This window comes from Phascolarctos cinereus, unplaced genomic scaffold (genome assembly GCF_003287225.1).
Source record: "Phascolarctos cinereus isolate Bilbo 61053 unplaced genomic scaffold, phaCin_HiC Scaffold_4;HRSCAF=312, whole genome shotgun sequence".
NCBI lineage: Eukaryota > Metazoa > Chordata > Mammalia > Diprotodontia > Phascolarctidae > Phascolarctos > Phascolarctos cinereus.
In genome coordinates this window covers 465,443,207-465,464,983 of record NW_027555847.1, presented here as the reverse complement: position 1 = coordinate 465,464,983, position 21,777 = coordinate 465,443,207, and the positions used below count along the sequence as shown (strand labels likewise).

Below are 21,777 nucleotides of genomic sequence, written 5' to 3'. Positions count from 1 at the left end.
AATTCCCTGAATGTTATGCAACGTATACAACCTCAAGGACTGTATCTCTCAACCCCTATTTAAATAATAATAATAAATGCAAATGTCAACAGCCTGATTCAAACAATTTGGCTAGTGTGAATACTAGCCAAAATCACTTATCTTTGTGGGTTTCAGTTTTATCATCTCCAAAATGAATGTCTTAGACTAGATCCTCTAAGGTCCTTTCTGGCTAATATTCAGTAGTTCTGACAATAGTTTGTCAAGTATTGGGGAGAGTGGAGGGAAATATCATGATGTCATCTTAAAACACAAAATTCCAGTTCTTACTCCTGATAGGTATGTGTTTCCCATTGTTGATCTGATATCCTGCTTTATGCCCACGTTTCTCCTTCATATTTGTTGTTAATAATATGTCGTTTGGATAGTTCAGCTCATATATACTTATCGAGAGGCAGCATCACATAGTAAAGAGCTACCTCAGAGTCAGAAAGACCTGGGTTCAAGTCTTATCCTGATATATACTGGCTGGGCAAGTCCCTAAACTTCTCAGTGTTCTAGGCAACTTTCTAAGACTATATATAGTTAAGATGAAGTGCCAGTCTTCATTGTTGGAGGGAGTTTCCTCACTTGGAAGTTCCCTATGCCAATGAAATCTCAGATCCAGTCCTTATAGTTATTGCTAATGCTTAGAATTTGAGAAATAAGTTGAGTATTTTAACTATAGATCCAAGCTACTAAGAACCTGGAATGTAAGATATAGTCAGAGCTATCATTTTTCTGGTAGAAATGTATGGCTGTGAGTTGGACTTTAAGGAAAGCTAAGTGCTGTAGAATCAACGCTTTCAAACTGTAGTGTTGGAGAAGACTTTTGAGAGTCCCTTGGACATCAAGGAGACCAAATCAGTCAAAATTTAAAGAAATTAACTCAAACTATTCACTGGAAGGTCAAATACTGAAGCTGAAGCTTGAGTACTTTGGCCACATGGTGAGAAGAACTCATTGGAAAAGCCCTTGTTGTTGAGAAGGATCAAAAGCAGTAGGAAATAGGGATGGCAGAGAATGAGATGAATAGATGGTGTTGTGAAAGCAATGAACATGAGCTTGGACAGACTCAGAGATAGTAGAAGGGGCTTGTTATTCTAAGGTCTTTGGGTCACAAAGAGTCAGACATTGTTGAATGACTGCATAACAACAGCAATCTAGTAAAAAATTAGGGAAATCATTTCAGGCCATCCTATAAAGGAGGACATTCTCACCATCCTTTCCTTAGTTGAAACATTGTTCCTCTTAGAAAATGAAGGATGAACAACAACATTTTGAAACATGAAAAAGAGGGGGAGGAAAAGCAGTAGAGGAATACAATAGAAATACTCAGGAAGGTTAAAAAAAAAAAAAGCTTTCAGTTGAGGCAAGCCCTATGACAGAAAGGCAAAAGAGGAAAGAAGATGGAAAGAAAATCTAAACATAGCAGCCTGGCTCAATGGAAAGAGTGCTGGCTGTAGTCAGAAGACTTTATTTCACATCCCACCTCTCATGTGGCCTCAGGCCAATCACTTAATGTCCCTGGGACTTGGGTTCTTCATCTATAAAATGACAAGATCAAACTAGATGGCCCTGTGAGCTACCTTACCACGCTAGGACTAGGATGGATCCTAATAGTGTAACTAATGGGGAAACGCATTCAGGCTGAAAAGTGATGAGTTCGGATTTTGTCCTCATCTTTCTTCTGGTGGAAATTCAGATGACCACTTAAGTGGGCAATGCCATGAAAACCAAGAGAGGAGGAAAAGTATTGACTGTGAATAGTTGAGTCATCAAGATCTTTTACTTTTGTTTCCAAAGAGGTCCATTATGTTTACTTAATTAAATAAAATAAATTGATGTTTCACCATTCAAAACACTAGGTGGCAGTCTTGATTTATTATAAAAACATGTTGCCATTCCATGAGCATTCATGATTCACGCCAGCTCTACCATTCCGATTATTTGAACCACTCAGCAATATACCAAGTACAAGTCCTTGTGGTAGATACTCTAGTGATTGCCCAGAAGAATAAGAATTGGCCTCTGAGATAATAAAAAGAACTCTATAAACCTTAAAATACTGTATAAGATGAACTCTTGCTATTTAAATGACAGGAAGAGCGGCCAGAGAATTAGAAGAACCATAATATTAGAGTTCTGGAAGCTAAGAGAGACTAGTTTCCAAAGGGGTTGGGGAGGGATGCATATGTGCTAACTCTATAGAAGAATAGAGAATGGAGAATGAGTAAAAGGTCACTGGATATAGTTAACTTAGTCACTGTCAAGAAGGTAGTTTCACTAGGGTGATGAGATTCCACCAGGGTGATGGGGACAGAAGCCAGGCTGCGTGGCTTTCAGGAGATAAATAGGTGGTGAGGAAATGAAAGAAGAGGTAGACCCCTTGTGGAAATATGTTTAATATGTACACATGTAGCCTATATCAGATTGCTTGCCATCGGGAGAGAGGAGAGGAGGGAAGGAGGGAGAAAAAAATTTGGAACTCAAAATCCTATAAAAGTGAATGTTGCAAACTATCTTTACATGTAATTGGACAAAATAAAATACTATTAAGTGGGGAAAAATAAATAAATGAAGAAGAGGCAGACCACTTTTTGCAGAAATTTGGAAGTCAAAGGAAGGAAACAAAAGGGACATTCACTTAAGAGAAGAGTAGAGTCAAGTTAAGGTTTTTGTTTTTAACAAGGAAGATCTGTTCTGATTTAAAGGCATAAGGGGAAAGAGTTCGTGAGAAATAAAGACTGAAGATTTAAGAGAATGAGAAGAATTTAGGAAACAAATTCCTAGAAGATGTGGGAGGGAATAAGATGGAGAGCATAGATGGAGGGGTCGGTCTTGAAAAGGGCTTAGAACTGGAAGGACCTCAGAAGTCATCTAATCCAACCCTACCATTTTACAGATGGGGAAATTAAAGCCATAGGATAGTAAGTGGTCATCATTAAAGATGGGATTTGAACTCAGGGCTCCAGCCTCCCACTGTAGAAGGGATAGATACTTATCAGTTGGGTCAGATTATACAAATATTTACTGAATATTTATTATATTAGGTACTGTATCTCCAGGATAATATGTACTAAGTAAATACTTGTTAAATAAATGTGCATAATGAGAGAATGAATAAATGATCTAGCCCCTATCCATCTGTAGCTACAGAGATCATCCACTTGCTATCCACAGTGATCCCTAGATATATTTATGCTTTATTGACAAATAGCCATTCATTACCCATCTTTCATTTTATAGAATTTGGGCAGTGGAATATAATAGAACAATTACTGCCATGATCAAGTATCTTAACTTCTGATTTGCAGGTTTTCCTTAAATAAATCTTTCTTCTTTTCTTTTTCCTTAGATGCCAGTGTCCAACTCATTCTCACACTTATTCCCAAGGTAATGTATTTTATATTTAAAATAGCTACAATTTGAATCTCTGCAAACCAAGTTTGCTATAAATTAGGACAAAGAGCAAAGCAAGAAAATAAATATAACTTTAAGAGGGAGGCCAAGGGTCTGTGAACATAAAAGGTTAAATGGCCTGTACCTATAAAATTGGTAATAGTTTTACACCCCTGAATTATGTTAGTAAATAGTTGTAGCTTGGTGTATGATGCTGGTTAAGGATAGGTATTAAGTATATACTTTTACAATGTTTCACTCTTGATAGAAGTGATATACACAGGACTGTGTACATTAGTGATTGGCCAGATCTGAAAATGGTGGCTCAGATAGAATTTGAACTTCGGGCTGAATTCATCAAAAAGGGGTTTTATTCAAGATGACATTTTCTTCTGATAGAAGTCAGAAAAGGAAGCTAAAGTCAAGAGTGGCTTGTCTAAGAAAAAGATACTAAAGATTTTTATCAAATGATATTGCATGTTTTTAAAATAACACTGCATTTCTCCAAAATTCTGAAATAAAGTAAGAATTTCCTGTTCCCACAAAGTCTTAAACCTTTACAAAGTCCATTGTCCTCACAATGTCCATTGTCCAACAGACCAGCGGGATACCCATTGTAACATCAGCATGTCCATCAAATGTCATATTAATTAGTAGTACAAAAACTGATTTAGGCCCTAGAAAGAAAGGTCAAACCCAAGCAACATGACAAGGGGTGGTAAGGAAGGCGCCTAACAGCATGAAACCCACAGCTGAAAACAACGGAGAAGTTTGTAAAGGAGGGGCACAAAGAGGAAGACGTACTAGCGCATTTCCATCTTGATCTAGTGGCTCAGCATTCCAAGCTTAACTCCAAAGAATTTGGAGCTCATTCTCATAGCTTGATTCATTAATTCAGAATCCCGATTTTAGCTCTTCTGTCAGGCCGAGGAATGACTCAGTCATTAGGGCCTCCTGAAAAGTATAGAGGTCTTTTCTTTTTCACAATTATTTTCTTCTAACTATTGGTAAGAATTAACAAAGGATCACTTGATTCCCACTTCAAAATATTGAATCAACTCTTAGAGAGACATTAAGGATTCAGCTTCTGTTGTGCCCTAATTTTTCTGAAGGGGGAAATGTAATAGAGGAAGTGTGGTATTGTGGCTAGAAGGCCGGTATTAGCATCAGGAAAACCTGGAACCTGAGTCCAAATTCTGCTTCTGACATGATCAAGTACTGTAGGATATAACCGTTAGCAAGTCACAACCTTTCGGTGTTTCAGACAGTTTATTAAGGCCATAAGTTATAGGCAAATTGTACATCAACTGAGTCTTCCTCCTGAAGAAATTGCAGGTCTAGCATCTCCTCCATAAAAAAAAGGGAAAAAAACACCAGTTTAAAAAGCTTCAAAGTCAGCTCCATCTTCAGTCATCCTGATCCATATCTGGCCACTGGACTCAAATGGCTGCCGAGGAGAAAATGAGGCTGGTGACCTTGCACAGCCCTCCGTCACTTAAATCCAATTCACTTGCAAGTCATAGCATCATCTTCCTGATGTCATAGTCTGCTTTGAGAATGAAGGACAAACAACAACAACAAGAAGCTATAAAAGTGTAACCAATATTGTTCTACAAATCTTTGTCCATTAAAACTACAGACCAGATTGGCTAATTGTGTATTTACAGTAGAAGCTGTTACACTTAAATGCTTCAAAGCATTGGATTTCCTGAGGATGGGCACACCCTTCACTGATACAGAGTGTATCATGTCCACAGTTTAGTAAATGGGCTTCCAGAGCTGCTAATGCTAAAAAAAATTTCTTCATCCTGCTGCCAACTTGGTGATGAAGCTCTACCAATTTAGACAGGCTGGTTCTCAGATTATCACCCAGGCCCCTACTCAAAGTCTTTCTAACTTGACAGGTCTAACCAGAGCTCACACTTTACTGGCATGGCCTTTGAGAACCCAGGGTCACCTTCCCCACCCCCCAAGATAAAGCATCAGAGTGAGACCTTAGTGGAAAAGGTATTATAGTAGAAACTATTAGAATTTAGTGCCCTAGACAATTATCTGAAGACTAGAAGTTACCAAAAAGGTGCCAATCTGTACTGATAGAAGTTCCTTACCCAGAGCTCCCAATGAAATCACAGGTCTAGTCATCACCATCATCATGATCATCACCATCATTCATTGGAGGACTAGACCTGTGATTTCATTGATTCGGGAAATTTCTAAATAGGAAATATCCTCAATCAATGCAGATTGGCACCTGTTGAATATTTGTAGCTTAGAGAATTATGACTATAGCTTAAATTTCTTCCTTTGAAAACTACCTGTTCTTACCCTTTGACCATTTGGGAACTAGGGAATGACTCAAACTCATACATTCAAGTGGAAAGGTAGTACAGTGGATAGAATTCTGGACCTGGAGTTGAGGAGACCGAGTTTAAATCCTGTATCTCACACTTACTAACTATGTGGCTTTGAATAAATAAGTCATTTAACCTCTGCCACAATTTTTTCATTTGTAAAATGGGGATAATAATAGTACTTATATTCCAGAGTTGTTAGAGGATAAAATGAGTAAGATTTGTAGTGTTTTGCAAACCTGAAGGTACCATATAAATGATAACTATTATTAAGGTCATTAAAAATAATAAATTAGATCCTTGTCAGAGAAACTTGCTACAGAGATGTTTTTCTCCCGTTACCCATCTCTTTTTTTTTTTTTTTGGTGAGGCAATCAGAGTTAAGTGACTTGTGCAAGGTCACACAGCTAGTACATGTCAAGTGTTTGGTGAGGCCGGATTTGAACTCAGGTCCTGCTGACTTTGGGGCTGGTGCTCAATCTACTATGCCACCTAGTTGCCCCTACCTGCTTCCCTTCTAATATTAGCTGTATTGGTTTTGTTTGTGCAAAAAAACCTTTCAAATTTTATATAATCATTATTGTCCATTTTATTTTGAGGGATCTTCTATCTCTATTTGGTCACAGACTCTTACCCTAGCAATAGATCTGAAAGGTATTTTTCCCCTTGCTCCTCTAATTTGTTTATGATGTTACATTTTATTTTTAAGTCATGTACACATTTGGAGTTTATCTTGGCCTACAGTTTGAGATGTTTGCCAAAACCTAATTTCTACTGTTTCTCCAGTTCTCCCAGAAGTTTAATAATGAGTCTTCATCCCAGTAACTAAGGATGTTAATCCTACATTAATCTGAGATGGGGCTTGAGCTATAACATTTGTATAAGGTGTTTGTTTATTCATTACTTAGGCTGGCTATATCAATTCATTTTACCTAGGGTATAATCTTTGACATGTTTTTAAGTTGCATGGTTAATAACATATCCAATGAAGAAGATTTAAAATCATTCTATTCATTTTCAAAATAAGCATCTGTAATTGGCATCTTCTTGGACATAGCTTCTTTCCTCCCACCCACACCAAGGGGAGATTTTATCTAAAAGAAGACACAACTGTCTTTGGGAAGTGATCATCTAAGGGCTAAAAAAAGTCCCAGCCACGTGGGACTCAGTGGGTGCTTAAGAGCACATGAGTCGCCATACCCTGATGACCTACTGACCAGTGCATTTCCATATAGAAATAGGGTTGGGCCTTATCCAAAGAAGGAAGCGAAGCGGGTCACTGTATCCTTGTTTGTGTCTTTGCTGTGTTAGGGCAAAGTAAGCCTCCTCTTTCAAGTGTTAAATGACTTCTGACTGCCTTCCCAAAACGAACATGAACTAAGAGAATGTTGGCATTAGAGCCATGCCTCCAACAGCATCAGTCTAGGGCTACAGGGTAAACTTAAACAAATGTATTTTAAATTTAATTAGAATTGCAAGAGTGAAACTTGACACAACATTTTCTTTAAAAAAAAAAGAGGGATTCACATAAGGCCAACTTAAATGTTTGGAAACTTGCATCGATTTTTTTGTTGAGGCCCACTTTGATGCTGATTTTCATCATTCAACTTCTCTTCCAGCTCCTGGACTTCCTGCTTCTGAGAAAACAACAGATTATGCATTTGAGGTAGAAAACAACTTAATCTTTCTTATGAGTGATCAGAGAAAACAATACTTAGTTTATCTGGTGTCTTTTTAAAGTTTGCTTCATTAGTTCAGGCATTTGTAAAGTCATCATTGTGACAGATATAGCAACCTCTACAACTTAGTAGATTGTATTTATAATGGCTATAGCAAAAAAATAAAAAATCATGATCACCCTGCTGCCAACCTGGTAAATGAGCCTCTTCAAACTTGGCTGAGCTTGTCTTCACACATTTGTTTGCAAGGCCACCACAGAGACCAATATCACTTCTAATAAAAAAAAAAATAAAAACATAATAGTATTCATGTAATCTACAATGGCTAAACACTTTACAATTATTATCTCATTTGATCTTCACAACAGACATGGGAGTTGCTATGATTATCCCCATTTTATAGATCAGGAAACTGAGGCACACAGAGATTAAGTGACTTACCCAGAATCACACACCCAGTAGGTGTCTGAGGTCAAATTCGAACTCAGATCTCCCCAACTCTGGGCACTCAATCCACTGTGCAACCTAGCTAGGCAGTGATTTTTTAAGGTTATAATTACTGTAATCATAAAATATTTATATTTTCAAAGCTAATAATTAGACTGAAATAAACTCATTGTAATTGTAGGGACCCTTTCTAGTACAAAGTACATTCAGGGTATAATGTTAGCATAGATATCTCTTGTGAGGCAGCAAAGTGGTATGAGAATAGAGTGTCAGACCTATAGTCAGGAAGACCTGTGTTCAAATTTTGCCTCAGATACTAGCTGTATGACATTGGGGAAGTCACCTAAATTTCTCTCTGCCTCAGTTGCAGCAGAGCATTATTATGAAAACCAAATGAAATAGCATGTATAAAGCACTTTGCAAATTCTTGAAGCTCTATGTAACAGATAACAAATGTCTAGAAGCCTTCTGTTCTGTCATACAGACATGAAAAGATTACAGTTCCATAGATATTCAGCTAATACTGTGAGACTAAATATGTCATAGGTTCAGTCCTGTTCAACAAGCATTTACCAAGAGCCTGCTATGTGCAAAGCCCCAGTGCTAGCTAAGCAAATACAAGTATGAAAAGTTATTCATTGTTGCCACTAGGTGGCACAAGTCAGGAGGACCAGAGTTCAAATGTGACCTCAAACACTTGATACTTGCTAGCTGTGTGACCCTGGGCAAGTCACTTAACCCCAGTTGCCTCACCTCCCCCCCCAAAAAATGTTTCTACCCTCACAAGAGTTCGTATTCTCCTAGGCAGGAAATAACATGTACACAGATAAGTAAAAGAGTATGATGGAAGAATGACCCGCCAAAAGGACACTAGAAAAATTTGAGGGGGGAAGGGAGGACATGTTTACTTGGGGAAGGGAAGCAGATCAGAGGCTCCTTGAAAAACATATGCTTAAAAAAACCTTGGGGGAGCTAGGTGGTACAGTGGATAGAGCACTGGGCCTGAACTCAGGAGGATCTGAGTTCAAATGCAGCCTCAGACCAAACACTTGACACAGACTAGCTGTGTGACCCTGGACAAGTCAGTTGACCCCAATTGCCTTTAAAAAGAAAACCTTAAAGGAATAAAGAGTTCAGGTAAATAAATAATGAAAAGGCAGAGGTGAAATGCATTCTAGGCAACAGGAAATGAAAACGAGAGACAAAATGTCTAGCTGATCAACTAGAACATAGAGTGCACAGCGGGGAGCAATAGGAAATAAGATGGAAAAGTAGGTTGGAACTAGATTGTGAAAGGTCTTAAATTCCACACCAAGAAGTTTGCATTTTATGCTATAGGCAGTAGGGATTATGCTATAGGCATAAAGATTTTTGAGCAGAGCAGTGTGTAATATAATCAGAACTGTGCTTTAGGAAGTTTATTTTGGAACTATGTGAAGGATAGACTGGAAAAAGCTGAAGGCAGGGTGAGACTACTCTTTTCTCTGTGTGTGTGTGTGTATGTGTGTGTGTGTGTGTGTGTGTGTGTGTGTATTCTCCCAATTACATGTTAAAATAATTTTTGACATTTTTAAAAAGTTTTTTAAAGTTTTAAAGTTCCTCCTCTCCCCTTTCCAAGATGATAAGCAATCATATATAGGTTACATATATGCAATCATGTAAAACATTTCCATATTGAGACTACTATTTTAATAGCCTATTAGTAATTATTAATTACTATTTGTAATAGTAATATTGTGAGGGAAGAGGGGATGGCAGATGGGAACTTTATGTTAAAGCTTTTACATTAAATCCTTATCATCATCATCATACACATTTACACATGTATCGTATTGTCACAACTGCACTTTTTTCTTACAGATGGCAGTTTCAAATATTAGATATGGGGCAGGAGTGACAAAAGAAGTAGGCATGGTAAGTATTTAAGAGTCTACATTTTATTTTATAGGCATTCATTGAAAATAATAATAATAATAATTGGTGATAACTAGAAAAAAATGACATTCTAGGAATTGAATTGTTCAAATTTACCTGTTAAGAGAGCCGTGGTTCTAACAAATCCAGCTATCACTTCAGAATTATTATTTTTTTGTGTTATAGGACCTTCAGAATATGGGTGCTAAAAATGTTTGTTTGATGACAGATAAGAACCTTTCCCAGCTGCCACCAGTAGAAGTAGTCATGAATTCCTTAACAAAGAATGGCATAAACTTTAAAGTTTACGATAACGTCAGGGTGGAACCAACTGATAAAAGGTAATTCTGGGAGGAGGGGTGAAATATGGGGAGAATTTTGTCTCCCTCAACTGATAGCAAATACACACTCTTATTGCTTAACATTTGCAAGGGACCCTAGGTTAGTGTTCCCCATCATCTTATTACTGCATTTCTATTTTCTGTAAACTCTTTACCATGTAACTTCTGTGTGCATGTCTGTAGGATTGCAGCTTTAGAGCTCAAAGGGACTTCTATTTCAATTCCTTCATTTTATAGATGAGGAAACAGGCACAGAAAGGTTAACTAATTTGCCCAGGGACCCACAGCTAATGGGATTTGAACCGAGGTCTTTCTGATTCCAAGTCCAGTGTTCTTTCCACTACACCATATTGCCTCTCCATGTTATTTCCCTGAAGTAGAATGTAAACTTGTCAAGGTCAGAAACTGTTTCATCCTGGTCATTGTCTCCTCAGCAGATATCACAATGCCCGAAACATAGCAAGCATGTAATAAATACTTGTCCTTAAACAGAAGCATTTAATAATAAGAACACCGATTTCTGATGAAAGATGACAAGATTCTTTTTTCTCCTCCAAGCTTCGTGGAAGCTATTGAATTTGCCAAAAGAGGAGCATTTGATGCCTATGTTGCTGTGGGGGGTGGCTCTACCATAGACACTTGTAAAGCTGCCAACCTGTATGCATCCAGCCCTGATGGTGATTTCTTAGATTATGTCAATGATCCCATCGGAAAAGGAAAACCTGTCACTGTGACTCTTAAGCCACTGATTGCAGGTAAAGCACACCTTTTGCTTAACCTCCTCACCTTCAATGCATTGGGGGGAGGGAGAAGGGAATCATACCTCGTTATTTAATCCAGAATTTAAGAATGCCAATTTCCTAAAAGACAGTTCATGAGGATGATCCTTGTTTTGACTTCACTTCAGGATTTTGACAGCTTAGTGATGAAAACAAATGGGTATTATTAAATATTAGAGCCTGATTTCTACGATCTTTATTATTCCACAAATGAAGAAAACTTGTGGATGGAAGAATCCCTAAATTTAAATCATAAAGTAGTAGCCATATGGGAAGGATAATTCTTTACCCAATGCCATGCCGTTCTACCAAATAAGTTTATGCTTTTGGACACCGATTATTTTATTCCTGTTGGCTGTTAACCTCTCTCTGTCTTTATCCATCTTACTGGCTACTGAGGTGGTAAAGGGTACCATTCGTTGTTTTTTCTGCTGTTGGCCTAACTCTTTCTCCCATATGATCTACCATTCAGCTGCCCTCATGCTTTGTCTGTCTGCAGTGACATGTGGGTACCATCAGCTACATTATGGGAGCCGCTGTGAATTGCATCTGCTACCGTTTCTTCATGGACATGCAAATGCAATTGACAGTGGTTTCTCTCTAGTCACATAATACTTTAGCATCTTTATGCCATTCTCCCCTTCCTATTTTTATGGGCAGCTTATCAATATTATGGCGTTTTTTAGCTGAAATGTTTACATCTACACTTAAAAACAGTCCTTCCTACCTCCACCCCCAGCCCATTGCCTATTGTGAAGGAGCATTGTGATGTGATGTGTGGTGGGATTCCGTTGATGACAAACGAAGTGTTTTGACATGAATTAGGTATCAGCAGGAAGAAGGATAATTGATGTCTGGCAAATGGCACCCCCTGGTGAAAACTGTGTCAGCATCACACAGAGGGGTGATTAGTAAAGTTTAAAACCTTGACAGGATGTCCAGAACCGTGAAGCATAGCAAAAGCAGAACATTGTCATGCTTGTTGCCAGAGGAGATGCCTTTCAGAAAGACTAAATTTGAGTTTTTTCATGAGGGATGCTGAGCAGCTTGCGAGTGAACAGCTGTGGCTGTTGGCGCACTGGTGTGAAAGACTCCGGAGCTTCCCATAATGCACCTCCACTAACTAATACAGGCTTTGTTAACGTGAATGAATGAGGGAGGTCAGGAGAGCTGACCTGCTGCCATGTCATTTTGTCCCTTGTTTTCTGAGGCTGGATTAAATGTTTCCATAAGCCCTTGTAGAGTTGCATTCTGATAGTGATACTCTCTTGTTCTAGTCCCAACTACAGCTGGAACTGGGAGTGAGACTACAGGGGTTGCCATTTTTGACTACGAGCACTTAAAAGTAAAAACTGGTAAGAACATTAACGTCCGTAAGTTATCAGTAAGTCTTGGCTTTATCATCTCTCTTGCTTTCCAAAATTTCTTTAGAAATAAAATCCTGATATAAGAAAAATAAAGAGGAGCGTATTAATATCTACATTTTTTTTCTCTTCTCAATATAAATATACAAATAAGTAGCTATCCAAGGTCACTTTGGTTTATTTGTAACCAAATAGCTGTAGAGAGATGCCAATCTTCTCCCTACCAATGAGACATCTTCCTAGCTAAGAAATTCCACTATGTATTTGTGATGTGTGCTTTGCTCCTTTCTACATTTTCCCCTTCCCTAGAAAGCAACAACAAAAACTACAACAAAAAAGAACGACTCCTACAGTCACATTTCACTACCAGTCTAATTTTGCCCAAGTGTTTCTTTCCTGGACTCTGGCTCAGGGTGTCACATCAGGCTTGTCACATCAGGCCTAGCAAAATGAGGGCTTAGCCAGTTGTTTATTGCAGCAGCCACTGTGACCTGTGTCATAGTTAAAATGGGGCACAGCCTCTATAGTGTAATACTTGGATCCCAGTGTGACATTTTAGTCTTAAGTGGTTAAAACTAAAACTAAAGGGCTGAGTGACCTCTCTTTTATTTGCCAGTGTAATTTCACTATGTGACATTCCCCTTTGACATAAAGGTAAGGAATTTCATCTCTTTGATTTTTTTCAGAATTCTTACAAAAATGTTTCATTTTTAAAAATTATATTCATGCATTTAATTCATTCTTATAATTGCTATGTTTTAGGTATTGCCTCCAGAGCTATCAAACCCACCCTAGGAATAATTGATCCTTTACATACACTTCACATGCCCCCACGGGTGGTAGCTAACAGTGGTTTTGATGTACTTTGGTAAGGACCATATATAAACTGTCAAGTGACTTTTTTCTTTTTTTTTTTTTAAAGTATTTCTGTTCTGCTATTTACAGTATAATCAGGATGACAGACTGAGTCTGTTGTCTAAGGACTAGCGTTCTTTTCCTGTTAGTACATAAGTAAAATAAAATTAGTGCCTAAGTAAAATTGGGGCAGCTAAGTGACACAGTGGATAGATAGTGGATGAGGCCTGGAGTCAAGAAGACTCATCTTCCTGAGTTCAAATCTGGCCTCAAACCCTTATTAGCTGTGTGACCCTAGACAAGTCAATTAACCCAATTGGCCTCAATTTCCTGATCTATAAAATGATCTGGAGAAGGAAATGGCAAACTACTCCAGCACCTTTGCCAAGAAAACCCCCAAAAGGGGTCATAGAGGCAGCTAGGTGGTGCAGTCTGGAGTCAGGAGGACCTGAGTTGAAATCTGGCTTTGGACACTTCACACTTACTAGCTGTGTGACCCTGGGCAAGTCACTTAATTGCCTAACCAAAAAAAAAAAGGGGGGGTCATGAAGAGTTGGAAAAAACTGAAAATGATTGAACAGCAATAAAAATAAGATTATTAAATTAGCTAAATGTCAACTTGGAAGTAGAAGGGCGTGAGGTTTAAATTAGAGAGGGTAAGGCACAGGAGAGAAAGTGAAGGTAGGAAAAAAAAGGTTGACATCAAAGGGGAGCAAGAGGAGTTGGGTACCCCCAAAGAGGGCTTCATGCTTTGGAAAAGATGAGGTTGGGAATTGGTGGTGAGAACTTTAGGCCTGAGCACTACTTATCACCAAAGCTAACAATTCTGTTCATGGTTCGTAATATTTGCTCTTTAATGAAATGAGTCAATACATAAGTATGATTTCACTTGTTTGTTTTGCCTAAAGAAGCCTAATATACGTATTTAAAGACTTACAGAGCTTCAGAGCCACCAGTTACCAACCCCTATGGTAGGTAAAACCATCAGTAGCTAAAAGCTCATAAACAGAAGGTCTAACAGCATATCCACAGTAGAACAAATGTTAAAAATTTTCAAAGTGATAATTTTTAGTTTGTATGGAGACAAAACAGCTCTTTCATTTCATTCAGTTACTTTACTGTTTCTTTCCAGCCATGCATTGGAATCATACACAGCCCTTCCTTACCACATGCGAAGCCCTTGCCCTTCAAATCCAGTCAATCGACCAGCTTACCAGGGCAGCAACCCTATAAGTGATGTCTGGGCCATACAGGCACTTCAAATTGTCGCCAAATATCTGAAGAGGTAGGCTCTGCCTGTTATATAGATTCTAAAACATTATCCTACCTTATACGAAAGCATAAGGAATCTGCTTCTGGAATACTGCACATCATTCTGGTCATTTGACCTCAAGAAGGGCATAATGGAATTAGAGAATGTCCACTAAAGTGGTATAAAGTATGGTAGGATTGATGTATAAGGATAGGCTAAAAGACTAGGATCCTCCAAACCAGAAAGGCAAAGGTTAAAAGGCCAAGAAGGGAACATGACCAAAATCCATAAAATATTGAATAGTATGGATGAGGTCATCACAAGTCTTTCAGCATGTCCCAGAATGCTAGCATTGTAAGGCAGCATAGCACGTCAGAGTGCTGAACCTAGATTTGGGAAGGCCCGAGATCATATCCCTCTTCTGACACTGGCTGTGTCACTAAACATGGACATATCAAACCTCTTAGAAATTGTTTCCTCACCTATAAAATGAAGATAGTAATACTTGTGGTACCTGTCTTTGTTGTAAGACTCAAATGAAATAATGTATATAAACCACTTTATATATCTTAAAGTGCTATATTCAGTAATTAGTCAAGATGAGAGTGGACACTCTTTGGAAACTGAACAAGGTAAGGATAAATAAAAGGAAGTTACTACTTAGGTTCCTCCTTCTGTAAAAGGAGAGGATTGGACTAGTGGTTTTCTAACATCTGTTCTGATTCTAGTGTTCTATTTACCTGTGATATTTAGTACACTGAGTCATAAACTATGGTGCTGCAATCAAGAGGAAGTTAGTAAAGGCAAAAAATGTAAATGAATTTTTAAAAGGTTTAGGTGAATTTATGAAGCGCCTAGCCATAAATAATTGCTAATAGAGTCTAATATCTATATAACCATCATGGTTGTAGTTAGACATGCAAGACAATCATGAACATTCCTTGGGGCCCCTATTAGCAAGAAAGTATTCATTCACCAAATACTTAAGCACTTACTATGTTGAAGATACTGAGATAGGTGCTGGGAAAAAAAGACAAAAATTAAAACAATATTTGCCCTCAATAAGTTTACATTTTACTAGAGATTATTGAGCCAGATAGACCATGATGATGACCCAGTATGGCTGTTATTGATTTTATATAACAACAAATGTTATTGTCTACTGTGTGCAAAGAACAATGCTCAGCATGGGGAAAGAAGGAGTGAAGGGGAAGGATGCAGAGTTTAGGAGAAGGGAATAATAAACATTTATGCAGCACCTACTATGTGCCAGGCTATTTACAAATATCTCATGTGATCCTCACAACAACCCTGCAAGGTAGGTACTGTAATTATTGCCATTTTGAAATTGAGGAAACTGAGGCAAATAGTGGTTAAGTGACTTGCCTAGGGTCAAACAGCTAATAAGTACCTGAGGTCAAATTTGAGCTCAGTTCTTTGTGACTTTAGGCTGAATTTTGAGGGGCCCAATGACTAGCACTGCAGTTTCATTTAATGGCTTAACCTTGGATAAATTTTTACAAAAGGGTATTTTCTTCAATGATATCTCAAGAACAAACAGACAAACATTTTCCCCAATATCTTGGAGGCATAATCTCACCAAACATGGAGGGGAAGAATAGAGATTAGGCTCAGTTCCTCCATACATCAGTCCTGGCAAGTTCATGTCCAGACCCGGCATCACTGGCTTCTGCTAGGCTTGAGTTCTGAGACCTTTACTCTTCCCAGAAGCATTTCTCTGGTGTCTTCCATGAGAATGATGCTTCTTAGGAAACTGATGGTGCACCACACCCAACATTATAGTAGTAAGATACCAACTCTTTCTTTTGGACCAGAATTGTAATTTCATTGTTGTAAGGAGCTCCCAGAAATTTTCTCTTCCAAGGCAGATTGATTGCCACATATTCTGTAACTTAGAAAGTTGCCTAAGGCATTGAAAGATTAAATAATTTGCTCAGGATCACCCAGGCAGTATGTGTCAAAGACAAAATTTGAATCCAAGTCTCCCTGACTCCGATTCCAGGTCCCTATTTTTTTCTCTTTCCTTTTAATTTTTATTAGCATTTTGAAAACTAGCATAAATATTACAGAAAGAAGAGATGCCAGCACCTATCTACGACACAACTAGCTCTTGTTCTTGCATCTTTAAGATGACTTATAGATTAGACAATAAGAGACTTATTCAGGAAAAATGAGAAGCAAAGTTGAGACATATAAACCTCCCAAGTCAGCTATTTTTAGCCTTCTATAAAAGAAAATGGGGGATCTTTTATAGGGTTTTGGTGGAAGAACAGCATTGAATACCTAACCATTCAAAAGGAGCAGGGGTGGGAAGCTGTGTCATTATTTTATAGCATAAAACCTTCAATGAGATAAAATCATGACTAACAAATTGAGAAAAAAGCTCAGTTGATAGGGTTCCGCTATACTGCTCTAAATAATATTTTCAAGTACTGTATGAGGATTTTGCTGCTTTGAAAATGAGGCTCAAAAAATTCATTGTTTCTCTGGTGACACTGAGAATATGAAGAGTAAAGAACAGCTTTTACTATAATAATATCTCAGTTCTATCATCACAAATTTTAAAGGTGTATGTTGTTTCTAAAGATACTAAAAGAGTTTCCTAATGGATCCATCCTGAAGCAACCACAAATAAAAGAATATGTTCTAGTCTGTACAAGCTCCCTGGTATGCAGAGGCAACTGTTGACTCCAGAGAGAGTTCTATTATAATCTTGTATGTATGTATGTATGTTATGTATGTATGTATACATACACACACCTACATATGTCTTATATACATGTGTGTCTGTATATGTCTGTATATGTATGTGTGTGTCTATATGTATATATAGACACACACACACATACACACACATTTAGCCTGTGGTTTTAGTCATCATCATTTACAGTTGAAGAAGAAAAATGACTAAAGCAATGTCTTAAAATTTAAGGGTCAGTGCTTTTCTTCCATATGTGCTTTTGTCTCATATGGCCAATGTGACAGCATATTTATTATTCCTGTACTGAAACCATTTATTGAACATTATTTCTCCCTTTGGTTTGATTTAGGAAACTAGTTTGAATTATTCAACCAACTTTTTTTCCTACAGAATTCTTTTCTTATCTTTCTCTCAGGCAGGTCTTTTTCCAAGTGGTAATACCAGTGCTGATATTTTAATGTTGGGTATTTATTTCTTCTGTTCACAGAGCTGTCAGAAATCCTGATGACCTTGAGGCAAGGTCAAACATGCACTTGGCAAGTGTTTTTGCTGGTATTGGCTTTGGAAATGCTGGAGTTCATCTCTGGTAAGTTGAGCCCAGATCTGATTTTTTCATCTCAACATCTAGATTTAAGACAAGTGGGCAAATTTAGAGATACTATTGTGAGAACTTCAACTTAACCTACTGTAAATGTTTTCTCAGTTAATAGATAGTTTATATTGATCTATTAGACTATAAAACCCATGAGTTTATGAAATGAATTTTGCTGTCTACATCTGAGATATCATTTCACACACGGTAGATATTCATTAAATATTTGTTGAATAAGTTAATGTCATTAATTGTTGACTTCAGGCAAGACATTTACTCTCCACTATCTCCAAAAGGAAAAAAAAATAGTTAGTAGAACTAACCTTCTCCAATAGTGCTCCATTTAACTCAATTTCTACATTTAAATGCCTATACTACTCTAAGTATTCAGAGAGATTTTTAAAAATGAATAAAGCTTTATCCCTATACCCAAAGAACGTTGTTTTAGTTGTTTTCAGTTGTGTCCAACTCTTCATGACCCCGTTTTAAGGTATTCTTTGCAGAGATACTGGAGCAGTTTGCCATTTCCTTCTCTAGCTCATTTTACAGATGAGGAAACTGAGGGAAACAAGGTTAAGAGACTTACCTAGTCTCTTAACCTTGTTTCCCTCAGTTTCCTCACCTACAGTCACACAGCTAGGAAGTGTCTGAGGCCAGAATGGAACTCAGGTCTTCCTAGCAACAGGCTCCACTTCACCACCTAGTTGCTCAAAAAACTTATAAACCATCAATCAACAAGAATTTATTAAGCACCTACTTGTATGCCAGGTACTGGGGCTACAAAGATAAAAATTAAACAGTGCCTAACCTCAGAGAGATTATATTCTAATGGAAACATATTATATACATAGATAAATAGATACAGATACACACATATATATTTATATATGCATATATGTATATGTGTGTATCCACACACACAGAATATTATACAAAATGGCCAATGTGATATCATATCTATTATTCCTCTACTAAAACCATTTATTGAACAATATTTCTCCCTTTGGTTTGATTTAGGAAACTAGTTTGAATTATTCAACCAACTTTTTTTCCTACAGAATGTCACATTCTTTTCTTATCTTTCTCTCAGGCAGGTCTTTTTCCAAGTGGTGATACCAGTGCTGATATTTTATTGTTGGGTATTTGGGGGAGGAAGGGCACTAGAAACCATGCAGAAGAGATCAGGAAAGGCTTCATGTAGAAGGTGTGCCTGAGCTTAGTTTTGAAGGAAACCAGGCATTCCATATACACATAATATAATACAAAACAGAAAACAAAACGCATAGGTAAAAACATGGAATATATAATCTTGCAGGTTAATTAGTACATTTACTAGTACTAGAAATATTCTGGAGTCTTTCATAATTGTACAGAACTATTTATCCAACCTCTCTAAATGGAGCATTTGGTAAAATATCAGTGATGACTGTAATGTGTTACTAAGGAACACATTGCATTCTCAATGTTCCCTTTCTTCTGTAGCATTTCCTATGAAGACAACATCCTGTAGGGGTGTGTACTGAGGAAGCATCATCAGGTTACTCATTAAAGACTCCATTATATTTGGTTAAAGAAGCTTTCTGGGTGATACCATCTCATCTTTGGAGACGAGAAGGGCAATTAAGCTTAGGGGGACAGATGGGTACTTTGTTTTCCTCTTGTATCAACATCCATTTCTCACAAAATACTACAAGCATTGGGATTGAAATACTTGACAGGTTTTGTTCATGAACAAGGCACGTCTCTAGCTGTAGTATCTCTAGCTTCCCAGGTCAACTAGGGAAGGGTGAGGAGAAGTGAGCAGGCTTACATGAAACAGAATTTTATGTGGTAATCATATAGTCCATTTCATTAGTATCTTTTATAAAGTACCATACCTAAATGAGAATTTTTCGTGATAGAAATTTTTATTGTTAATTTAGAGACTTGAAATGATCACATTCATGTATCTGAATGAGAAATTTCTTTTGTTTCCAGCCATGGGATGTCTTACCCAATTTCTGGTTTGGTGAAGATGTATAAAGCAAAGGATTATAATGTGGATCATTCTTTGGTGGTAATTTTTTTAAAAAGTCATTGTCTATTTTTGATAGCTTTGGGATAATGTTCCATTATTTGAATCACATGATAAACAGGTCAGTGTTTACATCCTTCTGGTTGAAGAACAAACTGTTACATCTGTGAATACTCCTCATTTTTTGGTATTTTGTTTTGTTTTTTCCCTGCAGCCACATGGCCTTTCTGTGGTACTCACATCCCCAGCAGTATTTACTTTCACGGCACAAATGTTTCCTGAGCGGCACTTAGAGACTGCAAAGATTTTGGGTATGATCCTGCTATTCACAAATCTATTACTTTATAAGTATAAGTGACATAAACTTCTCAATGTTGTTTGCCATTGGCAAAACTGTATATAATCATCTAAGATTATTGTTGAGAGGGAAGAGTTTGATATCACAAAATAAATCAAAAATTCACCTTAAATTATAACATTATTTCATGGAATCATAAATTTTAGAGTTGGGAAAGACTATGAGTGATCATCTGCTTCTTCTTCTTGCCTTCAGGTAAGTAAAGGATTATCCCTATTTTATAGATGGGTCAGTTGAGGCTTATAGACATCAAGTGACTTACCCAGGTATAACTATCTAGAAAGTGGCTGGCGAAGACTAGCCTTCTGCCTACTGGTCCCATTCCTTATAAGAGTTTATTAGTATTTTTAGTGATTGTTCAAAGACCTGAGTTCATAACATACACATTCAGTTAGAGATGGAAATCTGTCTTACCCTACAGGAAGATAGGGGGAAAAGGGGACAAGAGACCAGGGGGATGATAGAGAGGAGGGCAGATTGGGAAAGAGGGTAATCAGAAGTAAATACTTCTGAGGAGGGACAGGGTCAAAAGAAAGAATAGAATAAACGGGAGGGCAGGATAGGATTAAGGGAAACAGAGTTAGTTTTTCACAAAATGTCTACTATGGAAGTGTTTTGCATGACTGCACATCTACAACCTATATTGAGTTGCTTGCCTTTTCAATGAGGGTGGGTGGGGAGGGAGGAAGGGAGAAAATTTTGAACTCAAAGTTTTAAAAGCACATGTTTAAAAAAAATGTTCTGACATGCAACTGGGAAATAAGAAATGCAGGAAATGGGATACAGAAGTCTATCCTGCTCTACAGGAAAATAGAAGGGGAAGGGGATAAGAGAAGGGGGGAGAGATAGAAGAGAAGGCAGACTAGGGGAAGGGGTATTCAGAATGCATGCCATCTTGAGGTGGGGGAGGGGTGAGATGAGGCAAAAATTTGGAACTCAAAAACTTGTGGAAGTGAATGTTGAAAACTAAAAATAAATAAATTTGTATCAAAGACCTGAGTTCAAATCCAGCCTCAGACTCTTATTAGCTGTGTGACACCTGCAAAGTCACTTAACCTTGTTTGCCTCAGTTTCCTCATCTGTTAAATGAGCTGGAGAAGGAAACAGCAAACCACTCCAAAATCTTTTCCAAGAAAACCCCAAATGGGGTCACTGAACAATAGCGATCGTTCTTATTAAATGTTCCCAAACTATATATCAATAAACATGATAAGAACACTAGTTATTCAACAGGGATGTTTCAGCTAAACAAAAGAAAGAAGTTTCTAAGTATGGAAAGCTTTCTTGTGAAGTATTCAAAGAGGCCAGAGGGCGATCAGTTAAGAAATTTTAGAGAGGGACTTTTTGCTTTGGATAAATAGATGAACTACACAGCTTTGGCTTTGGGGTGGCTAGGTGGCGCCATAGTGCAGAGTGCTGGGCCTGGAGTCAGACTCATCTTAAGTTCAAATCTGGTCCCAGACACTTACTAAGTGTGTGATACTGAGCAAATCAGTTAACCCTATTTGCTTCAGTTTCTTCATCTGTAAAATGAGCTAGAGAAGAAAATGGCAAACTACTCCAGTATCTCTGCCAAGAAAACCCCAAATGGAATCTCAAAAAGTCAGGCATGACTGAAAGTACTGAAAAAACAAAAAAATAGCTTTGGCTTTAATGTCCAAGGATCTGGGTTCAAAGCCTGACTTTGCC

The 21,777-nt window shown here is 37.7% G+C and overlaps 1 protein-coding gene across 3 annotated transcripts in view; it reads left to right on the top strand.

Moving 5' to 3' along the window:
• The window catches only part of ADHFE1 (alcohol dehydrogenase iron containing 1), a 35,619-nt gene that overhangs the window by 1,413 nt on the left and 12,429 nt on the right, over window positions 1-21,777 (top strand). For 2 of the 3 annotated variants that reach the window (XM_021002100.2, XM_021002098.2), the window contains exons 2-12: window positions 3,377-3,414; window positions 7,391-7,437; window positions 9,758-9,811; window positions 9,998-10,152; window positions 10,711-10,907; window positions 12,209-12,286; window positions 13,058-13,163; window positions 14,283-14,435; window positions 17,612-17,710; window positions 19,694-19,772; window positions 19,945-20,041. In XM_021002100.2, coding sequence (XP_020857759.1) covers window positions 3,377-3,414; window positions 7,391-7,437; window positions 9,758-9,811; window positions 9,998-10,152; window positions 10,711-10,907; window positions 12,209-12,286; window positions 13,058-13,163; window positions 14,283-14,435; window positions 17,612-17,710; window positions 19,694-19,772; window positions 19,945-20,041 — 1,103 coding nt within the window. The remainder of the gene's footprint in view (window positions 1-3,376; window positions 3,415-7,390; window positions 7,438-9,757; window positions 9,812-9,997; window positions 10,153-10,710; window positions 10,908-12,208; window positions 12,287-13,057; window positions 13,164-14,282; window positions 14,436-17,611; window positions 17,711-19,693; window positions 19,773-19,944; window positions 20,042-21,777) is intronic. The other variant, XM_021002099.2, reaches the window with a different exon arrangement.